The sequence below is a fragment of the Terrapene carolina genome, unplaced genomic scaffold (genome assembly GCF_002925995.2).
Source record: "Terrapene carolina triunguis isolate 2854851 unplaced genomic scaffold, T_m_triunguis-2.0 Scaffold247, whole genome shotgun sequence".
NCBI lineage: Eukaryota > Metazoa > Chordata > Testudines > Emydidae > Terrapene > Terrapene triunguis.
Genome location: NW_020664598.1, coordinates 3,022,449 through 3,047,259, shown reverse-complemented (window position 1 = coordinate 3,047,259; position 24,811 = coordinate 3,022,449). Strand labels below are relative to the sequence as shown.

At 51.3% G+C, this 24,811-nt stretch overlaps 2 protein-coding genes across 2 annotated transcripts in view; both read right to left on the bottom strand.

Moving 5' to 3' along the window:
• The window catches only part of SUN2 (Sad1 and UNC84 domain containing 2), a 25,505-nt gene extending 13,895 nt beyond the window's left edge, over positions 1 to 11,610 (bottom strand). Inside the window, exons 1-11 of the mRNA XM_024208734.2 lie at positions 11,382 to 11,610; positions 9,396 to 9,555; positions 8,154 to 8,344; positions 7,380 to 7,517; positions 6,894 to 6,989; positions 5,827 to 5,920; positions 5,375 to 5,445; positions 3,399 to 3,535; positions 2,450 to 2,659; positions 1,922 to 1,999; positions 674 to 717 (exon numbers count right to left, since the gene is read on the bottom strand). Coding sequence (XP_024064502.1) covers positions 674 to 717; positions 1,922 to 1,999; positions 2,450 to 2,659; positions 3,399 to 3,535; positions 5,375 to 5,445; positions 5,827 to 5,920; positions 6,894 to 6,989; positions 7,380 to 7,517; positions 8,154 to 8,344; positions 9,396 to 9,520 — 1,184 coding nt within the window. The 5' untranslated portion in view covers positions 9,521 to 9,555; positions 11,382 to 11,610. The remainder of the gene's footprint in view (positions 1 to 673; positions 718 to 1,921; positions 2,000 to 2,449; positions 2,660 to 3,398; positions 3,536 to 5,374; positions 5,446 to 5,826; positions 5,921 to 6,893; positions 6,990 to 7,379; positions 7,518 to 8,153; positions 8,345 to 9,395; positions 9,556 to 11,381) is intronic.
• An 8,095-nt stretch (positions 11,611 to 19,705) lies between these two features.
• LOC112112720 (extracellular serine/threonine protein kinase FAM20C-like) overlaps positions 19,706 to 24,811 on the bottom strand; it is a 17,738-nt gene continuing 12,632 nt past the window's right edge. The window contains exons 8-10 of the mRNA XM_026657480.1: positions 20,642 to 20,723; positions 20,335 to 20,394; positions 19,706 to 19,979 (exon numbers count right to left, since the gene is read on the bottom strand). Of these exons, the coding sequence (XP_026513265.1) occupies positions 19,706 to 19,979; positions 20,335 to 20,394; positions 20,642 to 20,723 (416 nt within the window). The remainder of the gene's footprint in view (positions 19,980 to 20,334; positions 20,395 to 20,641; positions 20,724 to 24,811) is intronic.

The following is a 24,811-nucleotide window of genomic DNA, read 5'->3' as shown; positions in this document are numbered from 1 at the left end:
GGGGGGGGGGGAAATAAAGCAAAATGAGCAGAACGCAGCTTAGGTGCAATGGAGGCAGCGAGCTACGCCATGGCGCCTCCAGTTCAGAGAAGAGCAGCAATTTATTGATGTCTTCCTGGGGTTGCTGTGCCCGACCTGAGCACAGTGATCTAGGTGCCATCTTGGCAGAGTCACAGAGAGAGGGACGGCCGTCTACCTGCTCCCAGACACACCGCCTTTGCACAGGCAGCCAAAGAGCACACTGGCTTTCTCTGCCACCATCTCAAAACTGCAAGAGCACATCCACCAGGCTGCCGAGCCTTGCTGCCACCTCCCTTTCGGCATCCCTGCTTTCCAGGTTTCGCTCTCTCCCGCCCACTAGCTGTGTGCTGGATCCTTTCCCCTCCACATATTGCCTTGCTGGTCTCCAAGTCAAATCTCATCTTGGTTCCTGCCCACGTTTGTTGCCGTTTTCCAGGCTGCATCAGAATCCGACACCCCTCCCAGTTTGGTATCGTAGATGTGCCATGGAGCCCCGGGATCCAGATCAGGCTTAAGAGCGATCCCTGCAGGATCCTAACCGACGCCTCCCGCTACCGGCTCCTTTAGAAATCTCATCAGCCCAAGCAGGCTGAGGACAGGTTATGACTACACGGCTACACTTGAATAGTTCCCGAGAGACGGGCAGGATTACCTTTGCCATTCTGAATTCAGCTGGAGCATCCGGGCCTCCACCTCCTGTGAAAGCAGCAGTATAAAGGAAACAAACATGACAGGATGAGATCTGTCACATGGGTGGGGAAGGGAGGGGAAAGTGTAACAACTTCACGTAGGAACACAGGAATTGCCAGACTGGATTAGAGCCCAGGTCAGTACCGGGTTTACAAATGGTGCCAATTGCACTGTGCTCACACTCAGAAGCCCCCCATACACACCCCCGAGCGCCACCCTGAGGCCTTGGCTCCGCTCACTTCTCTCCACTCCCTCTGCCCCCCCATGCACGTGGCTCTGGGGAAAGAGCCCAAGCAAGGGCGGGGCCTCAGGTTGGAGCGCGGGCAGAGTAGGTGGCCGGACCACAGTCCAGACACTGGGCCCACAAACAGTTAATCTGGACCTGTCCCAGGTCCATCTAGCCCAGTATCCTGTCTGTGACCGTGGTCAGCACCAGATGCTTGAGAGGAAGGTGTAAGAACCCCTTAGTAGGCATGCATGGGATAATCTGTCCCCCTCATTAGGTCTCATCCTGGTCTCTAATCCTCAGAGACCGGCTGAAACCCTGAAACATGAGGTTAGTATCCCCTACAACATTTTTGTTCCTAATTATGCTAACTCTGGATGTGATTGTTACAAATATGTAAGTGTCCAATCTCTTTCTGAGTCTTGTTAAGTTCTTGGCTTCAACAACTTCCTGTGGCGGTGCGTTCCGCAGTCTAGTTAGACATTGTGTGAAAAAGTATTGCTTGTATGTTTTGAATCCGCCACCTTTTAGGAAGGGCGTTGTTGTGTGTTAATGTATGACTGTGCCTAGAACACGCAAGCTCTTCAGAGCCAACGCCTCATCGCTTGTGAAAAGTGGTATGAGATCCTGACTCACACAAGCAGTCAGGGCCTGGGTTTTAGGTTTCCATCAGCAGCACAGGACACCTACTAATTCAAGGGAAGAGCAAATCCTGCTGCATCACCAGCAGCACTTCCTGCAGCACCTAGGTTTTCCTTGGTGGTCTCCTTATTCGAGAATTGATCCAGTCCAACTGCATTTAGCTTATGGGACCCTATGCGCTTGCAGTCCCACAGCTGCAGGCACTGAAGTGAAATGCACCTCCTTCCCTAAGCGCGGTTGGCCCCTATAGTGACACCTCTTTTTGAACAGGAGCAAAGTTCCTGGACTGTAGCATCCCCTGTTTTTGGTACTTGCATGCTTTAAAGAGGGAGGTCAGTTTACCTGAGATGCCTGAGTAATCTTCTCCAGGCGCCCGTTTAAATCCTTCTGCAGCTGGCCTTGGATGGTATCTAGCTCGCTCTGCAGGGAGATAGGTGAGCAGATGCGAGATCAGCACATACACCACCTCACCCACAATTTATCCTCTCCCCCACACCTGCTGTCCATCCACCTTTATGGCATACCTGCCATACTCCAGCTGCCCCAACCCTATCCCACTACACAACACACACCCCAGATCATACTCCCTGTACCCACCACCCTCACCTGCACACACCCAACCCCACCCCCACTCATGCCACCCTCATCCACCCACTTTGACCCCAATCCTACCACTTAACCACCATCAGCCCTTCCCACAACCCACCCACCTTGACCCCCAGCCCAACAGCCTTATGATCCCCCCTCTCCCTCTCCCACCCCCACAGCAACAGGCCAGGGGGACAGGAAGGAAAGAGGTGGCTGTGACTTTAAAGGAGAAGTAGGTGGAGCAGGCCAGGTTTCCCCAGGAGAGGCCCCCACCTCCCCTACCTGGACGTGCAAGGCCAAGTCCTCCTTCAGCGCAGCCTCTCGACGGCTCACCAGCCCCTCCAGGAGTGTCAGGGTGGCCTCGTGTGTCAGGCCTCCCCCGGCCGCCACCCCTCTCTGGAGCTCCAGCTTCTCCAGCCGGGATGCCTCCGCCTCTAGGGTCTGGAAGCGTTTCTCCAGACTTTGAAACCGAGACAGGATTTGCTGCTCTGCCTTTTACCCCCAGGGTGGCAAAAAGAAAGAAAACAAAAAACACAAACAATACACACAGTGGCAGCTTTACCCAGCTATCCTGACAGCTCTGTACCCAACCATGACCCACCAGCGCAGGCTGCAGAGGGAGCGGATATATACAAGCATGTCCTCCATTCTCCACCAGGGGGCAGTGGTGTGTGAACAAATACAGGCAGGACTGGACTGCAGAGGTGTTTGAAGGGCAGCCCCCCACTCAGCCAGTGGAAGGAACTTATATAAGTGAGCACTTATATAAGTCACACCCCAGCAGAGGGCAGCGATGCGCATGCAGGCACACGCATCCATCTCAGACTAAAGGGGCACCTCTGCTTAGGGTGACCAGATGTCCTGATTTTATACGGACAGTCCCCATTTTTGGGTCTTTTTCTTATATAGGCTCCTATTACCCCCCACCCCGTCCCGATTTTTCACATTTGCTGTCTGGTCACCCTACCTCTGCTCAGCTAGCAGAGGGGGCTGTATTCACACAGGTGGGAAATGATCCAGGCCCAGAGGCTAAAGACGTCTCTATGCCCTGAAAATGAAAGATGCAGGGACAAGGAAGAGGGAGCTGCTCTCAAGATTAGAGACGGAGTCCCTCAGCCACATTCAGTCTGCCTAACCCTGCTGCTGGAGATTTTAAGGGGTAGGTGCGTTAGCAGGAGGGGTGAGCAGAAATGCTAGAGCTCCCCTCACCCCAGATCCCTCTGGCACTCACCCGAAATAACGCAGACGAATCCCCGGCTCTAAGCACCTCCTCTTCCCCAGCAACACGGGGCGAAAGCTTTGCTGCTCCCCAAGAAAACATGGCAGGGTAGAGCATCGGGAATCCAAAGGGGTAGAAATACCAAGCACCTGGCATCACAAAAAGGGGACTGGTTGGTTAAAGTGTGTGGGGGTGGGGGAGGTGTGTACAATAGACCACAAATGGAGGTGCATTAGAAATGCCCAGACAGGCTTCAGAGACTGTTTGCTCACAGATGGGAACAGAAAGCAAACAGGCCTTGTGACTTCACCACAGTGACCAGAAGGTGGGCTCCTCTCATTCAGGTACACATTTTTGTTGCAGTTCACAGCAATGACCATCACCACAACAGGAGGCAGCAGAGAGCCCCCTGCAGTGTTGTAGATGCTGAAGCTAGGACAAAGCAATAGAATTCGGCTCCTGACCCAGATGGTCTAGGGCAGTGGTCCCCAAACTATGGGGTGTGCCCGGAGGTGCAGCAGGGCCCAGGCCAGCCCCCACAGGGGGCAGGAATGGAGCACCACCCACCCCTGCTCTGCCCCCAGCTCGGTTCCCAGCCCCGGCTCCTGGGGTGGGGGGGTGCAGTCCATTACAGGTAAGGGGGGGGGGGACACATAAAAAGTTTGGGGACTGCTGCTATAGGGTGTAGCCCACAGAGATTGTTTGCTTATGTTATACAGGAATGTGCTGAAACATAAGTAGGCTCAAAAAAAAATAAATCTATCTCCTAAAAATAGCCTCCCCGTCATGTTGCAAAACATGTTTTGGTCCTAGCTGTTTTTCAAAATAGTTTTAGATAAAACGTTGTTGTTTTGGAAAATGTTCTCTATATGGATAGTCATTGGTATGGCATTTATGCAGCTATTAATTAAAGGCAAATCTAATATTAAATTGCCAGTGAGGGAGTAGAAGGTATTTTAATTATGGTGGTGGAAATATAGATATGGTAAAAGGCAGGCTTAATGCTAATTAATTATGGAGTGTTGTTATAAATGATTATAAGAAGGACAGCACACTAATTTTAGATTGGCGCGCCCATCTACCAACCAGGTACAGAGAAAGGATTACACCCATTCTTCTCATCCAGGACTGATCTCCACGGGATACATCATTTCATCTTAGAACGTAAGCATAAATGCAGAGCATGCCTGTTTTCTTTAACTAACTACACCTCTACCCTGATATAACGCGACCCGATATAACACAAAATTTGAATATAACGCAGTAAAGCACTGCTCTGGGGGGGCGGGACTGTGCACTCCGGCAGATCAAAGCAAGTTCGATATAACGCGGTTTCACCTATAACGTGGTACGATTTTTTGGCTCCCGAGGACAGCTTTATATCGGGGTAGAGGTGTATTTGATATTAAATAAAGTCTTTAGTTTTATCACTCATGTCATTCACAGTCCTTCACAAAATTAAGTTACCTGAACCACCCTGGAGGTTCGAACCTTAAAGAATTCAGTTTGGTTTTATTTCTGATCATTAAACTACAAATTGGGAACACAAAGCCAAGGGCTACAAGGGGAGGGTGGATGGGAGGGTTTGGTTTCACTCATTCTGGAGATAAGGGTCAGCTGTAGCATTCGGAACTGGAGCTGGATCCCCTCACAGTCCAGGCGATTGGGACCCAGGGGATGGGTTCAGAATATTAAACAGTGGTTACCAAGCATAGCGCTAATGCTGGATTTACATGGGCCAGGGCCAAACTCACAACATCCTGGCCCTTTGTGAAAGTATCTCCTGCTCACTGGAACCTGCCTTAGGGAGCGGGCCTTTGGATACAGACACATGTACAGCACAGAGGGATGCGGGCTCTCCTGTGACCTCACAGGACCATCACATTGCCACAGAGAGCTCAGGATGTCTTCTTGAGCTTAGAGCCACTCTGTCCAGGGCATAAGAGAGGGGGGCAGGGAGAACAGCTTGGGAGCCTGGGATGACTCACCATAAGCAATGGAAGCCAGGAGCAGCAGCAGCAGGAGGAGCAGAAGGAGTTTCTTCAGAGCTGAATAGCGCCTGGAGAGCAGAGGGGACGAGGAACAGACATCAGTGCAGCTACCCATGCCCTCTTGCCCAGGGAGTTTCTGCATCCACTTGGACAGTACTAGGCAGCGGAGAAGGGGGAGTTCTGGAAGCAAGTTACACCCTGAATCTCAACCCACACAGCCCAGCTTGGGTCCAGTCAGTTTTGGCCACAAGAAAAAAAAAACAAACAAAAAACAAAAAACTGACCCCTGTCCTCACAGCTTTACTGGGGTCCTTCACACGAATATCTCACTGAGTTCCTTCCCTGTGGGGACTTTGTATTCCCCACCCCACACCTTCCACCTGTCCATTGCCCTGTCCAGATCCACACCAACCTGCTTCCCTCTGTCTCTGGTTCCAATCCGCACTGACCTTGTTAAGACAAAGACGTCCAGCAAAGAGGCTGCGGTGGTGAGGCGGTACCACGTGGTTCCAATCCACCAGTACAACAGTCCAAAGATCCGGCCTGCAAAGACCCACACATGGCATCAGAACAGTCAGATGCCCCTTTCGTATCTTCCTCGCACTCTGGCCAGCACGCCTGCTTCCTTTCTCCGGAGTTCTTGCCCTCTCCCTGCTCTTTAGAAAAGCTATTCACCCTTTGTTGTTATTATGACCACCATAGCACCTAGGAGCCCAAGGTCATGCACCAGGACCTCTTTGTGCTAGGTGCTGCACAAACAGAAGCGCCCATCCCACCTTAAAAGCACTTCTTCCCTGAGGCATTAATTCCCTGAAGAAAGAAATCCATTATATTGAATGAGATCTGTTCTGCTAGGAGTGCTGACCATCCCTGCTCACCTACTGCATGATCTAGCCCAGCATCACCATCTAATTTAGACTCTACAGCACCTAGTGTGTTGGGCAATGATTCTTTGGAGCAGGGATCATCTGTTAGTGGTGTGTTTGTTCAGCGCCTAGCACAATGGGCCCTGATCCCTGACTTGGTCCTCTAGGCACAATATAAATAAATAGTATTAATGGGCCCCCTGGACTGTACCACAATAGAAATAAATGTCATTATAATGTCCTTTGAGGTATGTAAAGACTTTTTCTCTCTCGGGTTTGCAAAGACCAAGCACACCAATGGTGCTAAACAAATGATAAGTAAGAATAATCCATCTCAAAGACAGACACACTGCAGACTTGCCTTCAGTACTCCGGCTATTCCAGCTCTGGGACCTGTGGCAATGCCCTCATTCCTGCCCTGGTACCGGGTCTCCTAAAAAAAACATGCATCTCTCTTTCCTAACTTTCACAGTCCTTTAGCGGGCATGGTTTTTACTTCCATGGGGTTTTTTTTGTTTTCTTTTTAAAAAGCACATGAGAAAATACCCTTCTGACCCGTGACTACTGCATGTGTGCGCATAGAGGGTGGCAGGCGTCAGTGTGCGTGGAAGAATGCTGCCTACAGAGAATGCTGACGGCCCCACACTTACCTGGAGAAGTGACCACCAGCCAGAGAAAAGAGCCTGCTCGTGAGATGGCATTTCTGAACCCAGAACCAGTGCTGTTCTGGTCCAAGGAAGAGCGACCTGGCACGAAGGAAGGAAGGAAAGGCAGTATATCACAAAATTGAGGTCTCATGTCTTCACTCACTGGCTTTGGAATAGCGTGTGGGATTTCCAGCATCCAGTGGGGGGGGCCCTGATGCCTTAGTGAGTGAATATTAACTATTCTCCCCCCAGCCGCAGAGACAGGCCTGAGGTGAGGGGGGAACCCCACTCCAACCTCTCTGCAGTCACAGAGCCGGGCTTGAGGTGAGCCTGGAATGATGATCGCCTGCCCTGGTTGTGAGGTTATTCTCTCCCCATGCAATAGAGCCAGGACCTAAGTGGGTCTCTATTGGGAGGCCTCTTCCGCCAGCAACCTTGCTACTGCTACCCATGCTGCTGCCACCTTCAGGGTGTCAGAGCCACCCCTACCTGCATAGTCATCCTCAGAGGAGTAGCCAGATGAAGAGGCATAGGTGTCATAAGTCTTGCTCTCTGCCAGCCCATTGATTTTACTGGACTCCGTACCTCCTGTGCCTCTTCTCCTCCTCCTCGCGGAGAGCTCCCCACCTGTCCAGGAAACAGAGTCCCCTTGAGAAACTAGCCAACACCCTCTTTCCTCTTCCTCCCCAGGCAGAGTGGGGCCAGTGGAGGGGACAGAATTCTGTAGGGTAGCGGGCTCGCTGCTGGTGACTCAGGGTGTGCCCAATTACCCTCGCAGTACTAGGGAGGCCCACCCCTACGCACTTACCGTGGTCTTCAGCAATCCCAATACCTGCTACCCTGATAATTCCCCTGGACTGATCTTGGTGCCCCATCAGTACTGGCTAAGAAGGGCAACAGTCTTCCCCTGTGGGGCTGCGTTCCTTCACTCAGGGCTGCTCTATTGCGAGGGGGATGTGTGTGTGCATGGCTTTCTGACCACTGACTCAAGTCATTGGCAACCTGCGCAGTCCAGTGGACAGGAGCTGAGAAGACTCCATTCCCTCTCATGTGTCCCCTGCTCCCAGCAAAGGGGGCACCTTCCAAGGCAGGTCTGGGGTCCCATTGGTGAAGCAGTTTGGAGACAAAGCCCAGGACTCAGTTAATATGTTTTTCTTTCACATCAAAGGGGAGGGGGGGCAGGGTTGCTGCAGGGAGAGGGGCTGGGGTCCCACTGGGTGACAGGACAGGGTACAGCTGGCACCGAGGGGAGACAGCACTCACCCCAGTAGGAGTCACTGTCCTGTGGGTCATCAAAGGCAGCGCTGCCCCCACCAGCAAGTCCCCTGCTGCTGCCCAGGTAGGACTCACTGATCACAGACTCGCTGTAGTAGGAGGTCTGGGTGGCAGGGGTAGGTCCCAGGTGGGGGGCTGGAGAGAGGCGCTTCATGCTGCTCGATTTCCTCCGTAGGGTCCTGCCCGGAGCAAGGAAAAGAGAGAGAGTTCCTAAGCTGCATGCACATGTGCAGGGTGACAAGGGGGAAGTGGAGAGTGGCGAGCCAGAGCCAGCCTTGCTTCCAGTCAGGCTTTACATTGCCCGGGGCCCTGCCTCCCCTCCTCTCACTCACACCGCTGCTGAAGTCATTGGAGTGAAACCAGCCTGAGCGAGGAGAGAACCAGAGCACGGCAGCACATTTTAAACAGTGTAAACTGCTGTCATCCATCCTTGCAAAATAAGAGCCCAGCTGGGGGCAGTCCCCTGCCACCTCCCTCCACACACACCTCTGGCCTATCACAGGCACCATCCTGCCACCCTCAAGCGAACACCCTGCCCTCTGCTTCCTGTCTGCTTCCTCTGTAGCTGCTGTGGTTTTCCTGGAAGGTATCTGTGATCAGGAGAGGTTGCTGGGTTGGGGAAGACGGTTTGACAACAACCCATAACCCAGGCTACCGGGGGCCTCCCAGCACAAGCTTGACGACTCAGCTCTGTGTAACCGTGCATAGCTGGACCCCAAGCCCCCATTTTGATCATTGCATCCCCCTCGGTGGTACAAGAGCGAGGGCAAGGCCAGGAAATGCCAAAATATGCATGACAAGCGAGAGCGCTGTGCTCCTGCTGGGGAGGAATAAGGTGCAAGAGGATTGTGAGGCACACTGGGGTTACCCAGAGCCAGCCGTGGGCTGGTGGGCAAGGAAATCTGGCTGATAAAGCCAGGAAAGTAGCAGTAGCTTTTCTCTTATGCTCCTTTCACCACCAGTGGATGCAGTGCCCTGGGCAGACCCTAACTACCCTGACCCTCTAAGGATAAGCGCGGAGCGCTCAGGGACAGGCCCTCACCTCCCACCGAACGGTGTAAGGAGCTCTGGACAGACTCTCAGTGACCCCTGACCTGCGGCTCAGGAGTGGAAATTCACACTACGGCAAACTGACTCCTCACCGTTTTCAAGTTGGGCTACGGACAAACCTCGCAACCCTGCTGCAGGTGGGGGTGAGGTATACTGGCCCCCCACCCTGCACCCTCTTACCTGTTAGGACTGTCCCTAAAGGGGGGCTCCTGGCCACCCAGTAGCAAACTGCCACCACTGCTGCTGCCATCATCATCACCCTGGTAATAGCGGGTGGCCCCGAGGCGCTGGCTGCGTCTGGACATGACAGAGGAGACTCAATCACTACCCAACAAGGTACCTGGGAGAGCAACAGAAAGAGATGGGGGAGCATGAGAACTCGAAGGTACTGCCTGGCGCTGGGTTGAACAGGGGGTAGGCCCACGAATGTGCACTCAGTTGTGGGGGAGAGGAAGGGATGTCCTGCAGTGGGGCAGACAGGAGAAAGGGCCTTGGAGATGCTCTGAATGCACAGATGCAATCCTCACTCACCCAGCCTCACTCCCTGAGATGTCACTGGAATTTGGGGTCTCAGGGGTTGCATCACCTGAGAGTCATGGGGACGGGCAAAGCCTGAAAGGCAGCAGCTCAGAACAGACTGGGCTGGCGGTCTCCTATCCTGAAGGTGGGGTGGGGCGAGGGTTATTGCATTGGCCTCTCACCCCTACAAACATGGTTTCAAATCCTGCCTTGTGCCAAAAGTGAGGAGAGTTCAGTGGATCTCAGCCAGTCTCCTCTCACCACTACCCAACAGCTCAGCATGACCGAGCAATCTCTGCTCAGCCAAGGCCAAGCTAACTTAGCAAGGGACGCCATGGGTCAGGACCGAGATGCACTGGCAGCGTTAGGGGGCCAGGTGGGCATCAGCACTAGTCCAGTAAATGGCCTGACGCGGCACCTGCAGCCTTCCCCATGACCTCCATTTCCAGTGCCCCAGGCTGCTCCAACAACAAGAAGTTAGCTCAGCTTCTACACAAGCCAGCAGGCAGACACTAGCCTATTTCTTCCAGTATGTCACAAGCCAAACAGCTTGGCTCGGACTGGGACTAGAGGTCTCGTGGACAGAAAAAGAACACATGTCCTGCAGAAAGAGCAAAGCTTCGTCCATGTAAGTGCCTGCCTGGCACCTGTTTCTATAAAGCAGCCTCCCTGCAGCACACCAACCAAAACGTGAAACAGCCGTAGAGGCAGATACTTGGCCCAAATCCACCACTATGTTGCACCGTTTATAGGGTTGTAAATTCCTCCTCCCTTCATTCCCTCCTCTAAGAGCCCACCCACATGGGCACAAACTCCTCACATTAACTGCTGTCTTGCTGGACAGGGACTGTGCCAAAGCCTGGGTTAAACTGAACCAAGTAACAACTTTCAATCCCACCTTGTGACCTGGCACAATTCCACAAGATGCTTCCATATCTGGCGCCTTCCCACCCCCGCCCTGGCAACTCCCGCTCTGTGGACGCATCCTGCCCAGATTCTTTCCACACCGTGCTAGAGCACAGACATTTCTGTGCGTGCCTCCCCCCACCCTTTACATCCTGCCTCCAAACTCCTCCCTTCTAGATACATTGGGGGAACTAATTACATCCCAACAACAGTAGCACAAGGCATCCTCCAAATGCAGCTAGGGAGGCACGTTCAGCCCTGGGCTAAGGCCACTGAGATCAGCAAGCATGGGATAAGCTTGGCCCCTTGTCAAAGCAAACACTCTGCAGAAATGGCCCCTCTCCACTCCTGCTTCCTGGGTGCCCTCACGCCCCACGGGCGGGCCAGGCCTGCGGGGCCATGACCAGCTAGGGGGACAAGGAGCCGGATCCTAGCCCGGCTCAGGCAGGAACTGCAACTTCCACAGTTGGGTGCCAGCGGCAGCCCCCCTCGGGCCGGCGGAGGGGGAGAGGGGCGGAGAACGAGTCTCGGCGCGGGGGGAGGAGGGGCAGGAGCCGGTCACTTGCAAACTGGGAAGGGGAGTAAACTGGGAACCCCCCTCCCGGGCTGCTGCTTCCACTGAGTCTCCCCGCCCCGGGACATCCCCTCCTGCAGCGGTGCGTTCCGCGGCAACCAGCCAGGCGCTGCCCGCCGCGAGAAGGGGTGGGCGAGCCCGGCCGGGGGCGAGGGGTGCGCTGTCACCTGGCTGCGGCGCTCTCCAGGCCGCGGGCTGGCTCGGGAGGGAAGGAGGCTCCGCTCCCCGCCCCGCTGCGCTCTCCAGCCGCCGCGATGTCGGCGCCTTTTGTGTCCCACGCGGGGCGGCGCTGAGCCCCGCTGGCAGCGCCCCGGCTCGGCCCCGCGCAGCTCCGGGCACGCGGCCCCTCGGCTCCCCGCGGAGAGCGGCTGGCTCCGGGCGCGGCGCGCAGCACGGCCTGGGGCGGGCGCCTGTCACTGCCACACGCTGCCGGAGCCGCCGGGCCGGGGCTGCCACTCACCCGCCGCCGGCCGCCCCCATTGGGCGGTTCGAACACAAAGGCCCCGGCTGGGCCCCGCCTTCCCGCCGCTTGGCTCCATCATTGGCCCGGGCGGCGGGAAGCCAGCTCGTCCCAAGGGCGGCCATTAACCCGTGAGCCGGGCACCCTGCACCCCGTGGCTGCAGGGTGCCCGGCGCTGTACGAACAGGACAGCCCCTGCCCCAAGGAGCGGGCAAACTAGGCGATCGCTAATCAGCCCCACAGACCCGGGTAGACAATGGCGCTCTAGCTTTAATCCACATCCCCGTTACTATTTATCAAAGTATCTGCCTTGCAGTAACAATGGAGCATCTTGCCCCCCATCCCCAGTCTAATGGTGGCTTCTTGGCTTTCCTGTTCAGTCTGGATTGGAACGCAGGGTGATGTAACCCCAGCTCTCCCTCTATTACAAATAATTACAAAGCCAAAGCAGCAACGCATTCCTCCCCCAAGGTAACAATACCCAGCTGCGTTGCCAGCTCTTGTGATTTCATTGCGAGTCTTGCACTATTACGTGTGTTTTCTTAAAGCCCTAGCTCCTGGAGTCCTGTGATGATGTGAGACTCTGCTTTCTTTTCTTTTTTTTTTCCTCCTCTTTTTTTTTTTAAAGTACATTTCTGGACCTTGTTAGAGCTTGTAAGCTTGAAAATGTGAATGCTCAAAAGCAAGCAAGCAAATACTTAGATTGCAAGTTCTTTGGGGGCAAGGACAGTGTTTTCATTCTGTTTGTACAGCGCTTAGTGCATTGGGGTCCAGGTCTAAGTCTAAGCGCTGCAGTCAGTCTGTCTAAGGTACTTAAATGGCGTCATTGCCATAGTATCTGAGGTCTCACTGTCATTTTTAATTTCTGTATCGTCACAATAACCCTGCGAGATAGGGAAATACTATTATCCCCCTTGTACAGATGGGAAACAGGCACATAGAGGCTAAGTGACATGTCCATGGTCACATGGGAAGTCTGTGGCAAAGACTGGAGGCGTTATAGCAATGCATATAATGAAATAAAAAGACTCACAATTTATTATTTTTAAACCCCATGATTTGTAAGTTATCTAATGATTTTTGGGGCTTGACTCATGATTTTTGAACGTGCAGGGTTGACCATATTGCACCAGTTAGTATACATATTACAGAGCAGAAGCTTCCACCCCTCACATAAATTCCCACCAAATAAAGCACAACTTCAGCCCTGCGTCCGTGCAACAGTAGCTGTAGTCAGTGGATACAACTGTGATGGGGTATTAACCTTTTGTAATTATAATACTGACCTATGTCAGGTGATGGAGACAGGAAATAAAGATCAAGCTCCTAAGGTCCCAGCACTTGTGTGTTACGCCCTTATTACAATACATGTCCGACTTTGCCAACCCTCAGTTTTATTAGGGTTTGGGGATCACAAAGACTTTTCCAGAGCAAGATTCTACTGCATCCTATAGCACTAAAAGAACCACAGCTCTTTACAAAATACAGTGAAACCTGTACTAAACAGTCCATTGCCAAAAGGCAACACCCTGGGTTAAGCAACTACTTTATGACATCCCCAAGTTTTCCAATACAGTTTGGTTCAACTTCTTGTTAATGAACCAACTCTACCAGGCAGACGAGTTTTGCTGCTCTCTTTGCAGATTGCTTAAGACTTTTTTTTCACAATGTAGACAAAAAACCTGCTTGGAATTGCAGCCCCCGTGAGGTGGGGAATGGTAGTTGGTGGTGCAGTATGCTGTACACATGTGGTGCAGGGAAATTTTGGCCAAAGACATGGGGGCAACAACATGCTGTTAAGAAAAGTGTTACGGGACCTTCCATGTCCATGCAAGACAGACAGGGGACTTGAAAAACATTGACAAAGTAGGAGATTTTAATTAAAAAACCTGATTATTTCCAAGCATGACAAAAAAAATCTGTCGAGCACTATAAAGTTTTGAGAGGGAACATAAGAATCACAAGGTATATCTGAGACCGATGAGTCCTTTAGCAGGACAGGAAGAAAGAGTATTGACAGTCAGGATAGTTTAAAGATAAAAATAAACAAGCAGGGATGGGGTGTGTGTGGAAAACACCTTTTGGGCCTCCTGTGTTTATCACAATAGGGCACAAGCCCATTTTTTCACCTTAGGTCTCACCTTTCAGTATCAAGATAGGCTGAAGTATGTAAATAAGGTGACCGGAAGTGATGTCAGCTATGATAGCAATCTCTTAGACCCAGCTGTCAACTTTCAGGAAGAAAATTAAGGTGGCTCTGCAGCATCCAAAGCGGCCTGGGAAAGGAAGATCACCGTCCCTCATTCATAGCCAAGGGAAATGGATGGATTTTTTGCTGTTGCTAGAAGCAGCCAATTCACCATTAAACCACAGCTTCAAAATGTTGCATGAAGCAAACTTTCTCTACAGTAAAAATAATAGACTAGGACTGTTATGTATTTTTCTTTCTTTCCTTTTTCTCTTCCTGGTCTATTCTTTTTCTTCTAATTCAGTCCCTTTTCTACAGGCTTGCAGAATCTGTTTTCCCCCAACTGATTTGTCTATAGTTTTTCACCCTTTTCTAATGTTTCCATTGATTTCCCTCCCCCTCCAGATCATTTATCTTTCTTAACAATCATTTTGTTTTATGATTTGTCTTTCTTCTGTCATGTAGGCCCCAATCCTGCAAAACATTTAAGCACAGGATTTCAATGGGATTTCTTGCATGCTTAGTGTTTTGCTGGATCAGGATGTAGTCTCTGGATTGGCCAATCCATTCAGTCTGGTCACAATTCACCCCTGAGGACTCTGCCACTTGGATTCCTTTGTAGTCTCCAGACGGGAACCCTTCTTTTCAGGAATTCCTGCATTATGACTCAAAGTCCCTGTTGGGGCAGGGGTGGGGGAGCAGTTGGTGATCTCTAGCTCACCATGAGCATGTCTGGACAGTTTATCCCTCTGATATTGCGCTCTCTCTCTCTTTAATAGGTGGTGGTGGGGAGGGGGGCATGGGTTAATTCCACCCCTACTGAGCACCTCTGATGGCCTGGGCCTGGCCACTTCAGGGGTTCCCATATCCTAGGGTTGTGGTGCTGCTTCTGCTTTCAGGAGTCGATTGTGCTGGGAACTGTTTATATGGAATGTCAAAGAGAGAGACCCAAATTTAGCCCCAGTGTAAATGGGCACATTCTCACTGACTCCAAATCCTTCGCACTAGCCAGGTGCCTTTACAGCCAGTGTTGGTTACAGCACCTCCTGCAGCTGTAGGAATCAGTCATGCCCAAACAGTGCTCCTCTCTTTCCCTCCAGTCCTTTCCCCCTGCTCCCATCCTCTGTGGAAAAAATGACCAGCACTCATCCTAGCTCACTCAGCAGGCACTTGACCTGCCCTCTTCTGTCCGGCTCTCTCTCTCTCCCACACACACACATGCCATCATTATATAACTAGGGGCAAGTTCCCCCCATTTTGGCAGAGAACAGGGGCTGCCAGCCTTTTAACCAAGCCAATCCCCACCCCCAAACAAAGAAACAAACAAACAAATAAATAAATAAAACTCTCAAACCGAAACAAAGAACAACAAAGCCCCTGGTAACTGTTAAGGACAGAGCCCTGGGCAGGAAATATGAAATTCCTGTCTCCTGGAGCCAGGACAATGACTGGTAGTTTCTGCCATTTCAGAAGCATAAAACCTGGGGGAAAAATATGCTGCCCTTTGATCTCTAGAGACATGGGTTCAAATCCAGTCCTGGAGCCACAAATGACACGAGATTGGTGGGTCACAGCCTATCCCCAGCCAAAGTTTTTTTCTATTTCCCAAAAGCTGTAAAGGATGTAGAATCACAGGTGTTGGAGATGGCAAAGACCTATTTGGATACTTCTCGCACGTCCCTGCCTGCCCCTTGCCCAGAGCAGGGATGTTCCCTATAGTACGTTCCCAGGGCTTTATCCCATCCTTTCCCTTGGGAGGATAGGTCACATGCAATAGACCCGCCACAGGCTGCCAGGTAGGAATGGTTTCCTGACATCCAGCTAAAATGTTCTCTTTGCTCAATTTCATCCCATTACGTCCGTGTCTCGACCAAGCTCTTCCTTAACACCCCCCACCACCACCACCACCATTGTACAGCTGCTTGTGCAGCTCCACCAGTAGTGGCACTGAGGAGAGCTCTAGTGTAAGCAAGGCTCTGGTGTTTATACTGCCAGGTCATCTAACCCAGCTGAGAGCAGGCCTAGACAACATGGGGGTTGACACCCTAGCAGCCAGCCTACATTAGAGCTCTCCCCACTGCTACCACTGGTGGGCTGGACTGCTGGTAACTCAGGGTATGTCTACACTGCAATAAAGCACCTGAGGCACTGAGTCTCAGCGCTTGGGTCAGCTGACTTGGGTTCACTGGGCTCGGGCTGCAGAATTGCAGTGTAGACGTTCAGACTGGGGCCGGAGCCCAGACTCTGAGACCCCCTCCCCCCGGATCTGAGCCCCCAGGCGCCAGCCCAAGCCCCAACCTTTACATTGCAATTTTACAGCCCCCCCAAGTCTGAGTCAACTGACCCAGTCCCGCCACGGCCGTGCTGCTGGTCTTTTATTGCAGTGTAGATGTACCGTCAGTGCAACCAAGGCCTTAGTTATACTCCTTTAAATCCCACCGTATGCCCCTCTCTCCTTGTGTACAACCCGGTTACTCGGAGACTGAATCCCCTGTTTATCATCATTGACCAAACTAGATGTATTTAAAACTCTTTTAACCTCTCCCTGTAACACAAGTTCTCCATTCCTTAAAGCAGGAACACTAGTACCTAGCACATCCTGGACGCTATCACAGCCTAACAGTAGCACCACCAACAGTGCTAGCAGCACCTGCCTTCCCCCATCGCAGCTTTTGTTGACGGAAAACTACTGCAGATTAGTTTCCAACTCCCCCTAGAGGGATTAGGGGGATAATCTAGGTGCTGAGCCACCAGGACTAAATATGGTGCTAGTCCCTGAATAGATCTGTGCCATTTAAAAGAACAACTCTCACGTGCGGGGGTGAGAGAAAATTCAAGCAGGGGGCATTTGAAGAGGAAAGGCAGATTATTGATGCTGTTCTCCCAAAGCCTTGGCTGGCTAGTTTCTGTTTCTCTTTGCTACGACTTTAGATAACTGTGCTGAAACTGCGGCTCACTTGCTCTCCTCCCCTCCCCTCCCCCCCCTCCCCACCAGACCACAATCCAGGTTCTTCCAAGTGCAAAATCATGTAATCCCATCAGTAATTAAAAGACTGATGCCTTTTGTTCCCATGGGAGATGCAGTGATGTCACCACTGCAGAGTTTGTGAAGGATTTATCAAGAAAGAGGGAGGAGGGAAAAAATCTGGAGAGACACGTGATCCAATAGTTTAGACACAGGGTGGGAAATCTTGAGTACTAGTCCTGGCTCTGCCAATGGCTCCTTCTCTGACCTGTCACTTCACCTCTCAGTTCCCCATCTGGAAATGGGAATTACCCACCTTGCAGGGGAGATTTGGGTTCCCCACCCCCATTAATACAGCACGCACCTGAGCACCCCAGTTTTAAATGCAGTTGCCCCAGGGCCGGCTCCAGCTTTTTCGCCACCAAAAAGGAAAAAAAAAAAAAAAAAAAAGATGACGGCGGGTCCTCCCTCTCTTCCTCTTCAGCTCAAAGGGGAAGAGAGGGAATGAGGGACCCGCCGCCGAATTCCCGCCGAAGGCCTGGACGTACCACCCCGATACTGGACAGAGTGCCACCCCTTTGAATTGGCCGCCCCAAGCAGGGCCGGCTCCAGGCACCAGCCCACCAAGCTTGTGCTTGGGGTGGCACCTGGAGGGGGGCGGCGCGGTGGTCCGGCTCCGGCCGCCGGGGGGAGAGCGGAGCCCCGGGCGGGGCCTCCGCCCCCCCCCCCGGCCCCCCCCCCCCCCCCCCCCCGCGCCGGGGGAGGGGGGGGCGGCCGGAGGCTTTTTTGCCTGGGGCGGCAAAAAAGCCAGAGCCGGCCCTGGCCCCAAGCACCAGCTTCCTACGCTGGTGCCTGGAGCTGGCCCTGAGTTCTCCTCACAATCCTCTCCTGAGGTAAGGAAGCGCTATTAGTTCCATCTTACAGAGGGAGAACTGAGGCACAGGGAGGCTAAGTGACTTGGCCAATGTCACACAGAAAGTCTGCAGCGGAGGAAGGATTTGAATCCAGCTCTCTCCAGCCCCAGGCTAATGCCTGGAGCACTGGACCATCTTTTATCTCTTTTTTGGTTGTGAGGATCTAGCAGGTAAAGTGTTGTGAATGTGAACAGTCCTGTATATTGCTATTACCCTTTTTCAGGGAGAATTAAGAAGTAGTGAAAGGCAATTATATGAGAATCTGCAAAGGTTTGCCTCCCTATTGGAGTCTGGGGAGGGGGCAACTCCATTGCTCTGTGTACCAGGGATTTGATAATTCCAGCTCTGTTGGGGCTTTTCTACTACACTGGACTAATTTTCCACCATTGCTGTCACTGGGGCAGTTCCACTGGTGGTAGCCTGCAGGAGAGCTCCTGCCATTGCTATCTGCCAATGTTTTTAACCACTGTATCATCCAACCCTGCTCAGAACAGCTCTAGAGATTTAAAGTGCCAGCAGTCACTAGCACCTTGTTTTCATGCTAGGATGAGGGCAATGATACATACCGAGCAAAGGAAGAGTGCATTGTAATGGCAGTGGCACAGGCTGAGATGCCAGTGAAAGTCTGCAGTGGCAACACGAGATCCACCACTATCACAGTAACGAATGCTTTTGCTTTACGCAGCACTTCTCTGAATTCTCCAAGCTGCGCACAGCAAACTAGTAGAGGAGTCATGAACGGAACCCAGGTCCTCTCACTCCCCAAGCCACACACTAATCACTAGACTATGATTCCTTGGTGGTCTGATGCACCCCCAAAGCCCCCCAGTTACTGTGTCCGTGAGTTTCCAGCCATGGCAGTGCGCTCCCAGTTAGGCGAGGGTTATTTATTAACTCACACATCACACGCTTATCTCTGAGTAACAAAAACACTGACACACCTTAAATGTGGGCTAAGGAGCTATGATTTTTAATGTAACGGTCACTGTACAGACAGGGAGTCCCCACTGGGAGCTATCCCCCTGCAAAATATTCATCTGTTATTTACTTGTATTCCAGCAGTGCGTCGAGACGCTAACCAAAATCAGGGCCCCATTGTGCTAGGTGCTGTGCAAACACATAGTGAGAGACAGTCCCTGGCCCAAAGAGCTTACAAACAAACAGACACAGGTGAGAGAAAGGCATGATTATTATCCCCCTTTTACAGAAGGGGAGCGGAGGCACAGAGAGATGAGTGACTTATCCGAAGTCACAGAGGTGATGGCAGAGCCAAAAAATGAACCCAGATCTCCTTAGTCTCCAGAAGTGTCTTATCCACAAGAGCAACCTTTCTCCCTAAGTAGCCTGGGCTCCTCAGCCTTACCTAAACCCAGGCCTACCCTACACACTTACTTCAGTATAACTGCGTCGCTCAGGGGTGTGAAAAATCCACCCCCCTCAGCAATGTAGTTATACCGACCTAACCCACCGTGTAGACAGCGTTATGGTGTCAGGAGAGCTTCTCCCGCTGACACAGCTACCGCCTCTCAGGGAGGCAGAGCTATTATGCCGATAGGAGAGCTCTCTCCCATTGGCTTAGAGCGTCTTCACCAGAAGTGCTACAGCGGCGCAGCTGCATCGGTGCAGTTGTGCCGATGCACATTTCTAGTGTAGACCGGCCCTGCTGGCTCCAGGACTCTGCAGGAGCTGAACGCTTACCGGAGTTTGAAATCTACTTCCCTCCCCTGGGTTCACTTTGTAGGGTTCCCCTTTTGATTACAGCCAGACCTCCCACTTGTCTCTTTGCCCCACTCACTTCCCCATCTAAACTGTCTCCCTCTCCCCACCATCAGTAGATCCAGGGACTATGCCCCCAATTTGGGCACCTAGCCGTGGCTGCACCAGTGCTGATTCTCATTCAGCAAGTGTCCAGATTGCAGAGGCAGCCTCGGGGTCATGGTGGGAAGGAGTGTCTGCTCAGCACATCACGCTTTTTTGCTCCTTGTCTCTTGGCGCTGCCATATCGCCTGTTTCAGCTTTCCCATGTCATCCACCAGCACCTCCTTCTGGCCTCCCTTTGCCATGCACACCCGCACCATGTCCAGTACTCGCTTGAGCCGCCGGTCCAGAGCTTCCAGGTGAGGCTCTGATAGGACTGGCGAGAGGCGGTCTGAGGCCAGCGCCTCCCGCATGACGTCACTGAGGCGGTACGGCTCCGTGGCAAGCAGCTGCAAGCGCAAGAATGTCGACTTCTTGATACTAAGAGTGGGGGTGGGTGGAAGGGAAGAAAGGAGAAAAGAAAAATCAACCAAGCCCCGACAACACCTGCTATTCATGCAGTGCCGTCCAGCCTGACTGATCCCAAAGTGCTTTGCAGACAGTATATGCAGGGATCGCTCGCCCACTGCTGAAACCGACAACTCTGGGGTGGGGCGCAGCAGCCACTCTACACCATGTGACTGAGATCCTGCTTTTTCACTTTAAAAATCCAGTCGCCCAAGCCCAGACAGGGCACTTCCTGAACCAGAACAATCAGACTTCCACTGATTCCTTAGAAAGTTACCCCCTCTGGGGTGGAATTGGGCAGGAGGGAAGGGGTAAAGAGAGCCATTACCTGCAGCACTGCTGGAGAGGGGCCAGGATGGACATTTCATCATGAGAATGTCTCCCAAATCTAAGGAGAGCAAAGAGAGTGTTGATTATGAGTGTAATGTGCCCCTTATGGGCTGTGCAATATTGTCCATCCCACCTGGGCCAGAGACCTCAACAGCAATATGGCAATGACATCACAAGTGATGTCTGGGCTGCCACATCATTCCCAGCATGTGCAGAGACACCCCCTGCCAGATCCTTCCCATGGCCTCCCTGTGTCTGCTGTTCTCCATACTCCTTGTCAGCAGGAGTCCATCTCCCACTCTTACCCTCGGCCGTTGTCCAGGTGAAGCAGGAAGGTGTCATTACCAAACTTCTCAAAGGTCTCATAGTGGTGTCGGTCCATGTTACCTGCAGAAGGGAGAGGAGAATGGGGACAGGGGAAGGGCAAAGGGGAAGGGGGAAAGCAGCAGAGAAGATAAATTGGACATTCTGCTTCAAGCACATCCTGAGCTCCAGGGATAGAGTAGACAAAGAGCATGTCTACACTACAAAATTACGTTGACCTAAGTTATGTCGACACAGCCACCACAGTAATTAAATCACTTTTGCCTGTCCACACTATGCTCCTTGTGTCAGCAGTGCATGTCCTCACCAGGAGCCAGGGGCACTGATTTAACTGTCAGTGTGGGGCATTGTGGGACGGCTTCTGAAAGGCAGCAATGGTTGATGTAAGCAACGCAGTGTCTACACAGACACTGCATCGACCGAACCACGTCGACCTAAGCACTACACCTCTTGTGAAGGTGGAGTTCTTAAGTCGGCATAGTGGATGAGTTTAAGTTACATCAGCAGGAGCAACATTGTAGCATAAACACTTACAGAGTTAGGTTGACGTAAGCTGCCTTATGTCGACCTAACTCTGCAGTGTAGTCCAGGGCAAAGAAAGTGTCTCATGGCGGGGAGAGGCTGAATTAGGGCTGTATGTAGCCTTTCTCCTTTAGAGACGTGGGTTGAACTTCTAGTGGGTCATCAGTGAAATGAGTTTGGTGGGCCTCAAAATCACTGCCTTGTTTGACAGGAGTGGCTATTTCTCTTCAGGGGAGGTCCCAGACTAGGACAGTGGGGGATGCTACAGCTCAGGTGTGTGTGCTTGTAGTGTGGGGAAATGGAACTGCAGGAGAGAGCTGCATGCCAGGACTGAAGTGCAAAGGTAGAGCTGTAGGTACGGTGGGATTGGGCAGGACTGGAATAGCTGGGAGTAGAGTGGAGCAGGTTGGAACTGTGAAGGGAATACAGAAGATGGCCTGGTTTCTATATATCCTCAGGTAGTGAAGGAAGAAGCTAACGTATTTTTGGACCCCTGATTATTTTTGAACATCCATAGAGATCATCAGAGACTAGAACAAAGCAGTTGAGATGCTGATCTTTAAAAAAGGAAAGAAGAATGATCCTAGCAATCACCACCCAGGATAATGGAGCCATGTGAGCAATAAACAGCACAAGATTTATCAATAATAGATCTTGTCAGTCAAACTCTCCTGCTTTTTAGATAAAATTACAAAGTCAATGGATCTTAGTAAAACATTGGACACTGTGGCTCACAGAATCTTACTCTTAAAATTGATGTCGATATCATCTTGGATATGTCACTGTCCTGTGAACTGGAACCTGGTTGGAAACTCTAAGAAAGACTAGCAAGCAATGGCACAGTAGTGAGTTGGAGAAGCAGCCTAGAGAGGGGTACTGCAGAGATAAGTGGTGGAGCCATCTCATTTAACATCTGGAAGAGGGAGTGAATAGTATGTTAATGGCTTTCACAGATGGTACTAAACTGGAAGGAGCCGCAAACCCCAGTGAGGAGAGAGAAATAACAAAAGGGATTTAAGGGCTTGTCTACACACAACAATTGTACTGCTTTAACTATACTGCTACAGCTAAATCAGCCATGGTTCCTGGTTCCCCCATGAGGAATTGCCACGAGATGCATTCCAACTTCACTCTAATTAAAGCAAAAGCTATAGGTTAAGATATTATGCTGAGCAAGGCTTTTGACAGAATTGTACCAGCGGCAGGTGGGATTGACACAGAGCTCTAAAGAGAGCACATCAGACTTTGCTGGATGTGCTAGGGATCCTGGCAATCTGACTTTGTCTGCACCTGGACACCCTGCTCAGGGACAAAATATGAAGCAGCTCATGTCCACAAACTGTTTTTTCACACCCTGCTGACAGATTTATTGACAGCAGCATTCAGACTGAACTTGTGACCTCACCTGCAGTGACCTCAAAAGAAGCAAGGTCTGATGAATTTCTGCTTGAACACATGGATTCAGCGGTAGTACTGGAAGCAAAAAGGCAGCAGAAACTGATTGGATCTGCTTGTCTCCAGATACCAAAATTCAGTCTCAGGGAAGACTTACTATGGCAGGACCCTGAGAACTGTAAGGTACTGTAAATGGCCAGGGAAAATAAACTCCAGTAGAGTTAAGCAGCTAATCATGACAACAGAGATAAGCAGACAAGTCAGGACTGATGGTCAATCAAGCCCAGCCCCCTCTCTTTAGCAATGGCCAGTGCAATACACTTCAGAGGAAAGTTTAACACTTGCTTAATGGACAATTTACCCGATAATATGCCTATGTGGGGAAACAAGTGAAATAAGCTAATGGGGAAGATCTCCAAAGTCCCTTACAGGACAGTGTTGAGGTACCAGCCAAGGAGATACCAGGGATGTAGCTGTTGTCCAAGCTGCAGAAAGAAGAGTCGAGAAGAAAAATGGTGACCACTATTCCAGTATGTTGTCAGGCGTAAGGCATCCGGGTGCAGGAAAAGGCCTGCACCAGAGAGTGAATACTGGCTAGCACAATGACACAGGCCAAGATTTTAAAAGGTGATGATTAGTGATTTGGGGTCCCTGATCTGGACAGCTTAAAAGGCCTGATTTGCAGAGGGCCAGTACTCAGCACCTTCTGACAATCAGGCCACTTTAAGATGTCTCAAGTTGGGCATCTAAAATCACTCAACACTTTTGAAAGTCTTGGCCATAGTTCCACATTTATTCCAGAGGAAGAAAATTAGAGAGAGGGAGGCATCGTCTATTACAGACCCCTTAAAGTTTGGGGCATCAACATTCAGACATCTGCTTCAGGGAACAACCTTCAACTCTGGGGTCAAAGGACAGAAGTGTTTGAAAACATGGATAATGCTAACAGAAGGGTCAAGGGAGGAAAATGGCCTGCAGAGAAACTGGGAACTCCCAAAGAAGGAGTGAAGTTGCAGTGCTCAGCAATACATACATGAGTCTTATTGCTCCACAACAGCACGCCCAGTTAATCCATCTGGTGGTATTTGATAGGGTGTAACCTGAACTGAATCCAGGAAAAGGAAGAGGCAGATAAGTAGCAGAATGAAAATCGAGAAAGGGATGAAAGAGAAGAGATCACTGAGGACAAATCTAAGACATTAATTTCAAAATCTAAGTTGTGTGTGGGACTTGGAGGATCAATCTATCCCCAGCATGGAGCTGAGACTGAAGGCCTCCAACCATTCCCACTGCAACAATCTGGGACACCCTGAAAGCTATTCATGAACAATAGCCATAAATGGAGCAGAAGTAAGTCCAATGGCACCAGCAGCAAAATCAGCCTAACTACTTGCATCAGTGACAAAAGATAGTGGAAAAGGGAAACTATCCAAGTTATGTAACCAGTTAAAGAAATTGGGACTCAGCAGAGACAACAGACAAGCAGTGATCTAGACACGCTCTTCAGATCCCTAAGTGAACAGAACATTGTGAACCGCACCGAGGCATGGCACTGGAATACGTCCATAGCAAAGAAGAAGGGTATGAAACAGGAGGGGCAGGAATGAGAGTGGTAGGGAAAAAAACACTAACAGCATTAGCCAGTGACTGGGCAATAGCCATCATCGTCCTTCGGCTGAATGCACCTGTGCAGCAAATGCTGTAAAACTGAATATTGTCTGTAGGAAAGGTAATGTAGATCCTACTGTTCAACAGCTTGGAGATACGTTAAAAACACCAGCCACCCAGTGTAAGAGCACAAGACATATAGGCCACATAGATTTACATCCCATATGGCCCCACTGAAGTAAATGTAAGTTCTTCTCCCATCCTATGATAGACATTCAGAACATAACCGACTGGTCTTTATTCCTGGCTTCAGTCATCAGATGTGGGGTTACAAAAGATCAGGTCCCTGTCACATGGCAGGAGTCAGGATGCACTGACTCTGGATGTCTACCCAGCTAATCAAAACCTGTGGCTGGCCTGCGCTGGCCAACTTGGGCTCACAGGGCTGTTTCACTGCTGTGCGGACATCCGGGCTTGGGCCACAGCCCAAACTCTGAGATCCTGCCAACCTGCAGAGTCCGAGAGCCTGGGCTCCAGCCAGAGCCATGAAGTCTACACAGCAATGAAACAGCCTTGCAGCCCAAGTTCCCTGGGCCTTTTCAATCCCCACCCCATCTATTGGGAAG